The 12,597-nt window shown below is 38.9% G+C and overlaps 1 protein-coding gene across 4 annotated transcripts in view; it reads left to right on the top strand.

The window, feature by feature from the left end:
* Positions 1-12,597, top strand: part of LOC126469935 (uncharacterized) — a 126,358-nt gene that overhangs the window by 78,947 nt on the left and 34,814 nt on the right. For all 4 annotated transcript variants that reach the window (XR_007586096.1, XM_050097335.1, XM_050097334.1 and 1 more), the window contains exon 8: positions 6,075-6,117. Coding sequence is in view for 3 of the 4 variants with exons in the window: in XM_050097335.1 (XP_049953292.1) it covers positions 6,075-6,117 (43 nt within the window). In the remaining variant the exon portion in view is untranslated. The remainder of the gene's footprint in view (positions 1-6,074; positions 6,118-12,597) is intronic.

The raw sequence follows: 12,597 nt of genomic DNA, 5'->3' as shown, positions 1-12,597 counted from the left end.
GATCTGGTGTATGTACTGCCTCTGCCACGTGACATAGCAGAGGTCTAGGAGAAAATATGGGAAGCGACTGCCACATTCGATGATGCCATGGCGGGACTTGTATGACAAGAATTCGATTACTGTATTGACATCTGCTGGGTCACTCATGGTTTGCATACCAAATGTTTGTATAAAAAAAAGAGAGAAAAAAAAACACTTTAAGAGTTTCTCTTCAAAATGCAATATATATTATATCTGTACGATGTATAGTTCTTGTGCAATAAATAATTGAAAATGTTCCCGGACTTTATGTACACCTGTACACAGGTGACAGTGATTTCTGTAAGTGCTTATTACCGTAATACACAATACACATTAAATATTTATATAGTACACTTCATAAATTGAAATATTCTTTAATGGAGTGAAAGCAGTTGTGTTTTGTCTTGCAAAGTGATCATGAATAACACAGTTGATGTTTTTTTTAAAAAATCTGCAGAATTTAAAGGTTTCCATAATGTTTTTAGGTTCACATTTGTTCTAGGTTAATATTTGTGTGTGGATGCACACTGCTTGCCTATGATTGGTCAGAAAGGAACTGATCCATGTGTTGGACTAAGCTTTAATACCACGTTCATCAGGCTTTGACAACAGATACTTGTGATACAGCATGTCAAAAACTTTTGATAAGTCAACAAATAGTCCTCTTGAATCCTGTTTTTACTCGATCAGGGTTAATATGCAGTTGATGCATTCGTATATGGCAGTTGTTGTTGATCACTTATTTCAGAATCCCAGTTATTCATTACACAGGATATTATTTTTATTTACAGATTTCGTAACATTGTCATACATAAGTTTGTCTCCTATTCTTGAAATTGTGATGTGTCTGTAGTTATTTACAATATCTCTCGCCTTTTTTTCTATACTGAAATAACCTTAGATGTTTTCAGTATGTGAGGGAAAGTGCCTGCTTGAAGTGAGCTGTCACGTAAATGTGGGAGTATTTCACGTAGATTTGGTGCTCTTTCTTTGAGATCGTAGCTTGAATACCATGAATGCCAGTAGAGGTAGAACTTTTTTAGTCTTTTTATTGCTTTTGCTACTTTCACCTTGAGAGACTTGGATTATGTACATTGATCCTCTACATACACTTATTTTCTGAGTATTTTGGAATGTTTTCACAGTGTACATGTGATTCAGGTGAGGGATTTTTAAGGTTACACATGTTACACAAGTAGTCTCTTTTTGTAATGTGAAACCCTTATTCCCCTTGTGATCAAACTGTGTGTTCTAGAATTTTCCCTTATGGTTACAGTTTTCTGTGGAGATACAATTTGAAGTAAACGTGTTTATGTATCAATGAAGGTGCTGACTTTTTCATTTATGTCATTATTTTAGTTAGCTTGTGTCCATTTTTCTTTGTTTCATAAGCTGTTGAAGTAGCTTATATTATCCTGACTATAACTTCTACATGCGAGTCTTAAAGGTGTGTTGTTGAAAGTACTTTTATTTTCAAGCTTGGTATTTGAGCAAGACGGTCACTAAAGCTTGCACTGAAAATTTTTAGTGAAGTGTAAACTTTTCTTGACTAAGAACGTATCTAGAGCAGTTTGAAGTGTGTATTACTTGGGTAGCAACCTCTACTTTAGAGTTCTTGTCTTAGTATATTTCATCCAGTGGTGTTCCATTGCCATTATCCCTTCTCTGTAGTGTCCTCCCAAAGTGCTGCTACAGCCACAATGTCTTCTTGATTGGACAAAAAGTGCTGTTTAGTGAGGAATTTCTTCAGTTTTGAGAATAGATGGAAGCCTCAGGGAGCCAAATCTAGGGAATAGGGAGGATGTTCCAGCACTTCATAGTGTGAATCCTTCAATTTCTCCATTGCCAAGACACTTTTGTGGGTAGGTACTTTGTCCTGATGGAAAATGGCGTTTTTCTTCTTCAAACTTGGTCTCTTTTCACAGATTCTTGTGTCCAATTTTATTAGAAGTTAAGAGTAGTAGCCTCCAGTTATGGTTTTACATTTTTCAAGGTCGCAAAGCGACAGAATTCCTTTCACATCCCAGGACATCGATGCCATGCTCTTTCTCACCGGTGGTACCATCCTTGCTTTCTTTGGAGTTGAAGAACCAGCTTCTGTCCACTGCATAGACTGTTGTTTGGATTCAGGTGTGTAGCAGTGAATGCATGTTTTATCTACTATCATGTATTGCTGCAAAAAGTCACTTATGTTTCTCTTAAAACACACCAAGCAGTTTCCTGAAAGTGTCATGTGAATGTGTTTGTGTTCTGCAGTGAGCACATGTGGCACCAATCTTACACAAAGCTTTCTCATATTCAAGTCCTGGTGCAAGATGAGATCAACACATGCCTTTGATAATCCCTAGAGCATAAGCAATTTCGTCCATCTTTAAACACTGACCTTCCAAAATGATATATTGCATTTTTCCGACAATTTCTGGTGTTCTTCCACTTTTGTATGTCCTTTGCATGGAAAATCTTTGATACTTTCACGGCCATGTTTAAACTCGGCTGCCCATTTCTTGACAATGTATAACACTAACGTATTTCACTCTATAACAGAACCCTTAGTCCTGTCACTGCAGTGAAACATGCTAACGTTACCCTCTGAGGGTATTTAAAAGTTTGACCGCACGTTTGTCTAATGGACAAGGGTATCAGACTATAAATTTGAAATTGGTGAAATAACAGAAAAACCAAAAGGGCTTTAATCTTGGGAGTTAATCTTGGGAGTTAATGAAAGTGGTAAAATTGTAAATGAAAGAGAAAATGAACAGCCCAATTAGGTACATTAATTTCAAAATGTATATTGGAGAAAATTGAATATTGGTTATTGAAGTTACTTTTGTTGAAATTTCCCTTTGAATAGCAAACAGGATACTAATTGACACAGTGCACCACACACACACACGCACACACACACACACACACACACAGAAGTAAATTATGGGGAGTAAATTTGCACCAAGCTCATACTAAGGACAGCCACATTCCAGAGCATTACTTAATCAAATACTGAAATGTAACTGCATGAAGTGCAAAACTAAATTTGGACATGAGGGGCTTCTTTCTTAACTGACATGAAAAACACGAATAAAGATGAATAATATCATAAATACACTGTTTAAGCTCCTCTAAATATGAGTTTTCCTTAGCAACAGTAATAGTTCAATTTTTTCCTAATAGGTGAAGAATATGATGGTGACCCATAAACTAGTATAGTTTCACTAGGCAACACTCTTTGATTATTACAGAAGTAAAGACTAATTCAAAAATCTTATCATTCACTTCACATGGAGTAATTCATAAATTACTTTGCAAGACAATAAAATACAACACTGGGCCTAATTAACTTCAAAAAAGGAACCATTCATGATAGAAACCAAAACCACACAATTTTTGAAAATGAGCATAATTTCACTTCTAAAATTACTATTGTAAATCTGATCATTAAAGATTTGTATGTATTTGCCTTTTAATCACCTGTGAAGTAGGTATTCTAGACAATAATATTTACACAATCTTGCACTGTAATCCTACAAAACTATATTTTTTAATACACTAAGGATTTTTTAGCAAAACCCTATCCAACTTCACTTTTGTGGTTTTAGCTTTAGATTTTTTACTACTTCTTTTACTTTAGACAAAAATCACTTTTAAACACATGAATGCAAGAATAGTTTATTTAAATCATGATACTCTGTCTTAGTAGCACTTAGGTGAGGACCCTGCGGAGATTCGTGATCAGGATTGAAAATATGTTTCAGGACACAGATTTAGGTTTTATATGGTTATCACTGAAACAACACAAATTAACTGATCCATGCCCATATACATTACTTAACTGAATTATGAAGTTTGTGAAGCAGGTGGTGAAGATTGGTGGCAGGTGACATGGCAGCTAACTGTACCCATGACTCTAGATATAAAAATGCTCTATAAAATCTCTTCTTAGCGTCAGGTTTTCAACATATTAGAGCCATTCCATTATGCCGTGAATACCAAATAATAGCCAGATCCACATCTGAGGCAAATCCTTTATAATGCAGCTTCCAATTGCCTCTCTTAGCACCATCGAAGTGTACCGTGCTAAGGCTAGCCACATACTGCGTGCCATTCACACAAAGGAACCGCTCAGTTTGACTGCGAAACCCACCTTTTACATCACGCCATGCCACTTCCATTGCAGAGGGACTTCCCTACAGCGTTTAAATGTTACAAATACAAGTGTTGTAAGCATGAACCAGCTTTTAACAAACATTTTCTTTATATAAACGTATTCATATTATAATAATGTACCATTTCAACATATTCTTTTACTTTTTTCGTATATACATTACAAAACTAATTTTCATGCCATAGATCAAGGAGTTTAAACAACACAGAATACATACTTCATAAATTGCAGATAGACAGTTACATAATATAAACCAACTTCTAACCGATATAAGTGTTAAAAGTGAACATTGAAAGTAGAGAGACACGCCATAGACATTTGCAAGCTGCAAATGAATTTTGGTAGAACCTTGTTTGAGGATGAATTAAATCACTGTAGGATACTAGATCTTCTTTCCGTTTTCAGCACCAAATGCACCAAAACTGGTTCAAATGAATACCTACAATCAACTGCCGCCTGGAATGATTTGCAATATTATGTGGCAGCTGCTGACACACGTACCAACGTAAGGGGGCAGGGGAGACTCGTACAAATAGTGCTGTGATCACTGCACAAGGCTGAGAACTTTTCAGACAGCTCTCATATTTAAGAAAAGTTCAAAATTTCCGTATTGTGATTGGTAATTTGTAGCAGTAACCAAACTTTTTGTGGCTGTGATTTGGTAGTCCATTTCAAAATTTTTTCCAATTAAGTCAGGTAAGGTAGTTACACTCCACACTTTCCCTTATGCAAACTGCTACCCCACCTTGCTTACTTTTATTTCTGCAATAGTAGGAACACACTATGAATTTGTTTATTTTTGTGTGTTGAGTTAATTCAAGGTTAAGCCAGTGCTCATAAATGCGGAATATTGAGATATCCTATAATTCACCTGTTAATAATAGATTAATTTTGTCAGTATTATTATGTGGGGACTGTACATTATTGTGATAAACTTTTAGATCAGTTTTATCCATGATTAGGTAGTGGGGTGTCATATTTTAGTTTAAATTTGGATCACCAGTAGTGCTGCATTTTCTTTCGTCTTTTTTGTTCATTTTACTTCCCATACTGTTGCCAGTGGGATGTACATGAAGCTAATAGACAGTTTTATTCCTGAAAAGCTTTCTTTAATTATTCCATTGACATGATGGTACATGAACCTTTACCCTTCATAGTTAAAGTGCATTCCATGTTTCATATGTAGGTTGTAGTGCAGCTTACTTATATACTATACATAACACTTAGTGTACTCTGAACACAGTTTCTTTATTTTAATGTTTGTTTACCATAGTTCTTTGTTCACACGTGAACTATAAATTACATTGTGCATATGAGGCACTGGAGCAACTACTGTATTTTAGGTTTATCCATTTCTAGAAAATTATGTGGAGTTATTGTGCAAATCTGTGCTCCATTTTTGCTACATCATTGCAGCCTGTTATACAAGTGGTAGTCATTTTCCAGTGTTATTTTTGTCCGAAAGTGAGTATGTACTACATGTTTAGTTCCTGCTCCAGATTTTACTGCACTAGTCACTGATGTCTCATTTTGTTTCTTTGAACATGCTGGGTAGATTTGTCATTTCTGTCTGTTGATGAAAGAACATTACTCGTATTTCTTGACAATCCATGTTTGTTGTTGCACTGCTAGGCACAAAGAATATGCACCTATATTTCGTCCATGATTAACACTTGGAACAACTGAAGGGGCATGTAACAATTGAAGAACACAATAGCACTGAAAACAATTTTTTGAAAAAATGGCATGTAAAACATTTCCAGTTCCACTCTTTATTTGTATGACTAAGCTTGAAACTTGTTTTATCCAACTGGCATTAAATGTAAGTTACAGAAATTAAAATATGTGTTACCAATTTGTATTTCTTAACCAAACTTATTTTTTTCTTTTGTAGTTTGGAGCTCCCTCACAGTTTCCATCATATCCAGGATATACAGGTAAGAGTAATATAACATCATGTTCTGTGATTACTATTCCTGTCAGACTTATTTTTACAGATTCAATTGGTAAAAATGAAAAACAAAACTTTTTAAAAAATTAAGAAAAATCTCAGATTTGTAATGTAATATTTGTTAACACAAAGAAATCATTAAAAATTCAGATCAAGTTACCAAGAAATCAAATAACAGCCTATGTATGAACATAAGCTGGAACTATATGCCAGATGAAGACTCAAACCTGGAAATGTGACTTTTATGAGCAGTGCTTTTTGATATGAATCATCCAAGCATATCTCATTGACTGACTCAAAGCTTCAACTTGGAATGGACCTCTCCCTTTTCCCTAAAAATTCTACACAAGACCCACCATGATGCTGTGGGCTTGCACTAATGTTAGGGTAGCTATAGCAGATGGTTTTACTTTTCCCTTCAGAGTTGCAGTTGAAGTGAAATGCTTGAACTGTTAAAGTGTATATTCTATCAATTATGTTATGTATAACAGTACAGTATATAACTGTATCAAAGCAGAATTCATTTGAGAAAATTTAAAATCACAAGGAGATATAATGTCTGCCCAGTACTTTTCTTCTGGAGGCAAAATTCCAGTTCTGCTGAAACATATTTAACAATGAAAAATATATTCCTAGCTTTTTGGAAATATTGCTTCCTTCCTCATAGAGGAAAGAGAGACAAGTTTGGGAAGGAGGTGCAGGTCCCTCAGGCCCCAATTTGGACAGGATCCACCTGTTGTGAGAATGAGAGCAGATACAGATGATGTGCTGGATGTCAAGGAAAGTAGAAGGTCAAACTTCGTAGATGGCTTCAGTCCAGAGATGGTAGGACAGACTGAGCAGATGGACTGAGCAGAAGAGAAATGAGAAGTGGAATAAGAGGAAAGTGGAATAAATGGGTATGGGGGAAGAGGGATGTTTAGTTAATAAGGAAATATTACAAATTTACGCAGACTTACTTTATCCTGTCTCTGCAGCCTGACTAGGTTGATGTGAAGTGTCCGGTGTAGAGTGTAAGAAGGGAAGGGAAAGTGATTGCTGTGGAAGGGAGAAGCAAGAGGAGGCAAAGATATGAATGTGTAATTCAAATAGGTAGGGAAGCTACATTCCATGAAGTAGGTGGTGAGGCTGAGGTGGAAAAAGGAGGGTGTGTGGAGAATGGTTGAACAGAGGAGAGGGAGAGTGTGGAGCAAACAGTGTGTGTGAAGATTCACAAATAAGTGGATTTGATTAGAGTATAGTGCTTGGGGGGGGGGGGGGGCATTGGATTTCATCTGAGATGGAGAAGAGTGTGGGGCTGAGGCTAAAGGAGATTGAGGCCAAGGAAGTTGAGGTATGAAAAGAGGTGCTCTCATGTGCTCTTGTTCAGAAAGCATTGTACTTATTTATTTATTTTTTTGGGAGGGGGGGAGGGGAGAATTCGTGGCACATTCTGTGAAGCTGCATTGAAGTGTAGCATTTTGACTCATGACCATTGGCCAGGGCTATGTAGGAAAAGGAAAAAATGGGACCGATGACCTCGCTGTTTGATCCCCTCCCCGAAATCGACCAACCGGTCTCTTCTACTCTCCTACACAGTCCTCATCATCGCATCTGACAGTCCTGCCGTGTGTGTGTGTGTGTGTGTGTGTGTGTGTGTGTGTGTGTGTGTGTGTGTGTGTGGAGGGGGGGGAGGCAGGTGTGTATGCTTGTTTTTGTTACTCTATTAGTTTTGGAGAGGGATAAAAGAAAGAATTGTGATGATTCAATGCATTTCAAAATTGCTCAGTAATTAGGCAATTAAGTAAAATAATAATCATAGCCATAAGCGAGCTGGAGAGCTACAAATATTATCCATGTATATAGTGTATACATGGATAATATTTGCTGAAATTCATTGGTGGCAGTAAGTGTAGGCTATTTTTTCACTCAGTGCAGAAGAAGGAAAAAAAAACACTTGAGTTACTGAGGTAGACACAAACCGAAGGGCAGCAAGAGAAATCCACAATAGAAGCAACTTGATACATCCATTTTTGTTTTTTGTTTCAGTATTTATTTACCTCTTATTGTTTTCTAATTAATGATGCTTTATATATACCATTAAAAATTATGTAACAAAATTTCATTGTTATAAATGCATTGTACGACTTGCTTTAGGCACACACGAGGACAGGTTTTTGCAATGCAATAAGTAAATAGATCAGGATCTAGTATATATTCTGCCAATAGTGAAAGAATTTCGTCTTGGTTTCTGTTTTGATCAGCATTAAATAAGGGTGGCAATTTACACTTTTTAGGTATGTTGTCTGCATGCTAGGTTGATAAATACAACACCCTTGCCACTGTAGATGGCTTAAGTCGTAACATTTAAGTAAATCCTATCTTTATACTATTTCTGAAAGGAAATGTACAAGGTTGTATTATTTTAGATACTTGAGCCATTTTTTTGACTCTCTCTCTTATTTACTTGTCCGTTAAGGTAACTTCTATTCTGTGTGTTTGACTACAGTGCCCTCACATTTTACCTTAGGCTAATATTTTTTTTACTATTTTACTTTTTGTTATACTTTATCATGACTTTATACTTTGTTGTAACTAACAACAGCATTGTGAAATCTGCTAAGTCTTTGACAGGAACTACAGCTATCTTCGAACTGATTTCTTGTTACATGTTGCAATAAAAAAGTAATCACTTACTAAAATTAACTTATTTTCTTGAATAATTCAAGGTGATTCAGCTAAGCTGTTCACTTCAAACATTTCTGGAAACGTTTTATACATTGTAATCCTATTTTCATCCAGATTAATTGCGAGAATGTCCTCAGTAAACACTGTATAACCTCTTTCCATAGCTGTATTTATTACATAGCTATCATAATTATCTTTGTGTTTCAAATTAAACTATAGTAATTTGTGCTGCTAGTATTATAGTTTTAAAAGAGACAATTTCATCGATGTTTTTCTCTTAAAGATCCAATTACTAGTTTTGCAGTTATTACAAAATTTAGAATGTAGGATTTATCTGTTTCAAAGATGGATCCAATTGCTGTCTTATGCAGAAGTTTATTTCATACCAAGATAAGAAAATGACACATCAGATAAGGTAGAAACAGTGTTGCACCACTACACTAACAGAATAAAAGATGCACAAAGGAAATATAGCTTTCAGTCAGTCACTGTGGTTAATGTGTGTTGAGTGGTGGGTAGCTTAAAAAAAAGTATTTTTCACAAACTATGAGAAACTAGGTATGCTACTTGTTTTGAAAAATACAGAAGGAACACAAAGATAGATGCATGCGTAAAGATATCCTGGCATACGGTGTCCAACAAAAAGGACAATTCAACGATGTGCAAACAATCATTATTGGCAGAGAAGTGGAATATTTTGCAGAGGTTAAGGAATAAGCCTGCAATGGGCAGAGTGAATGGAATAGATGATCTTGCTGCTGTTTCTTATAGTCAACACGTTAGCTCCAGAGACACTGTGAGTGCCTTAGGTATGTCAGCCCAGCATTGTTCGCATTTTGCACACAGACAGCTTCCATCTACACTCCTGGAAATGGAAAAAAGAACGCATTGACACCGGTGTGTTAGACCCACCATACTTGCTCCGGACACTGCGAGAGGGCTGTACAAGCAATGATCACACGCACGGCACAGCGGACACACCAGGAACCGCGGTGTTGGCCGTCGAATGGCGCTAGCTGCGCAGCATTTGTGCACCGCCGCCGTCAGTGTCAGCCAGTTTGCCGTGGCATACGAAGCTCCATCGCAGTCTTTAACACTGGTAGCATGCCGCGACAGCGTGGACGTGAACCGTATGTGCAGTTGACGGACTTTGAGCGAGGGCGTATAGTGGGCATGCGGGAGGCCGGGTGGACGTACCGCCGAATTGCTCAACACGTGGGGCGTGAGGTCTCCACAGTACATCGATGTTGTCGCCAGTGGTCGGCGGAAGGTGCACGTGCCCGTCGACCTGGGACCGGACCGCAGCGACGCACGGATGCACGCCAAGACCGTAGGATCCTACGTAGTGCCGTAGAGGACCGCACCGCCACTTCCCAGCAAATTAGGGACACTGTTGCTCCTGGGGTATCGGCGAGGACCATTCGCAACAGTCTCCATGAAGCTGGGCTACGGTCCCGCACACCGTTAGGCCGTCTTCCGCTCATGCCCCAACATCGTGCAGCCCGCCTCCAGTGGTGTCGCGACAGGCGTGAATGGAGGGACGAATGGAGACGTGTCGTCTTCAGCGATGAGAGTCGCTTCTGCCTTGGTGCCAATGATGGTCGTATGCATGTTTGGCGCCGTGCAGGTGAGTGCCACAATCAGGACTGCATACGACCGAGGCACACAGGGCCAACACCCGGCATCATGGTGTGGGGAGCGATCTCCTACACTGGCCGTACACCACTGGTGATCGTCGAGGGAACACTGAATAGTGCACGGTACATCCAAACCATCATCAAACCCATCGTTCTACCATTCCTAGACCGGCAAGGGAACTTGCTGTTCCGACAGGACAATGCACGTCCGCATGTATCCCGTGCCACCCAACGTGCTCTAGAAGGTGTAAGTCAACTACCCTGGCCAGCAAGATCTCCGGATCTGTCCCCCATTGAGCATGTTTGGGACTGGATGAAGCGTCGTCTCACGCGGTCTGCACGTCCAGCACGAACGCTGGTCCAACTGAGGCGCCAGGTGGAAATGGCATGGCAAGCCGTTCCACAGGACTACATCCAGCATCTCTACGATCGTCTCCATGGAAGAATAGCAGCCTGCATTGCTGCGAAAGGTGGATATACACTGTACTAGTGCCGACATTGTGCATGCTCTGTTGCCTGTGTCTATGTGCCTGTGGTTCTGTCAGTGTGATCATGTGATGTATCTGACCCCAGGAATGTGTCAATAAAGTTTCCCCTTCCTGGGACAATGAATTCACGGTGTTCTTATTTCAATTTCCAGGAGTGTATATTGTGTCACTTCACCAGCAGATCAATCAACAGGACTGCAGAGGACACATGGATTTCTCTCACTTTGTTCTGATGCAACATCAGGATGATATGTTATATTTTCAAAGAATTCTCTTTACCAGTGAAGCTACCTTTACAAATCATGGCAGATGACTGTAAGAAATATGTAATATTGGGCTGCTGAGAATCTGTACTGGTTGAGACAGGTTGAACATCAGAGACAGTGGAATGGGAATGATTGGTGGGGGTGTTGTTACAGATTGTGTGATTGGGCTTCAGTTCATTGAAGAAATTATAACAAATAAATGGTATGCACAATTTCTTACCAAAGTAGTATCGACTCTCCTTGAGGAAGTACCACTCAAAATACATGGATGTAAATGGACCACAAAGGGTGCTCAGCTCACTATTTACATGTGGCCCAGTTTTTTCCTGGTGACTGGATAGTACATGAAGGCATTATTAGTTGACCTGCATGTTTGCCACTTGAAGTTTTTTCTCAAAGGTGAAGTCTATGCACAAGTTAAGAGTACCCAAGAGGATTACATTGCAGCATGTGAGATGATATAGATGATATCAAAGGAATCTCTTAAATCTGTAGTTTCATTAGTGTTGCTATTGCTGATGTAATTTTGCAGTGAGTGTATCTGGAAATGAAACTCATGATCTGAAGTTAGTATTTAACAATGTTTTACCTAAATTCCCTGTTTTACAAATTTCATTCGACTTTTTTACATACGCTTCTCTTTCAAGATTCCAGCAGAAGGAAGAGCAGAACTCATAGTATAATTACTAGGTGATTCATACTTTGCATCCTTTGATGCAATGTCATTGGCCTTCCAGCTGATGTCTGTCCAACTGAATATAGACTAATGTGGTTAGTAAGATTAAGTGAAGTCTGTGGCACAGGGCAATCAGCCTGGCTGTAGGTAAAATTCAACCTTTCTTTGCCACAACACTAGTTTCATGATGTGGCACTAGGAGGCATAGAGGGGGGGGGGGGGGGGGGGATGTCCGAGGCTGACATCCGAGGCTGACATCCCAGCTGCCTTTTAACGCTGGGGAAGAAAGGTACCGGCATTTATTTGACAGGAGGCTGAGTGGACCTGGTGTCATCCTGGAGGGACTGGAATGAAGAAAAATCCTCGCCTCTGTCTGAAATTGAACCTGGGACACCCTGGGCTGGAGTCTAGTGCTCTACCCACTAGCCCACTGTGGCCACCAAATGTGATGAGTGTCGGTTTTAAATCAAAATTTTCTCCATTATTCCACTTTTTTAAGTAGACTCTCTTAATTGCGCAATACCTCCAATTTCCTCAATGTCGACGGGACATTAAACACTGATCTTCCTTCCTTCCTTCCTTCCTCAGCTATGTCAAGCTGGAGTGACCCACCAGCCTGATGTGACAGTTCCATACAGCAACATTAACTTAAGGCAGCTATCAATTTAATGTTCAAAATGGAAAAACCTTAAATTCTGAATATTGTAATTTGTTCACTACTATGAACTTGAT

Source organism: Schistocerca serialis, chromosome 3, assembly GCF_023864345.2.
Source record: "Schistocerca serialis cubense isolate TAMUIC-IGC-003099 chromosome 3, iqSchSeri2.2, whole genome shotgun sequence".
Classification (NCBI taxonomy): Eukaryota; Metazoa; Arthropoda; class Insecta; order Orthoptera; family Acrididae; genus Schistocerca; species Schistocerca serialis.
This window is presented reverse-complemented; position numbering and strand designations above follow the sequence as displayed.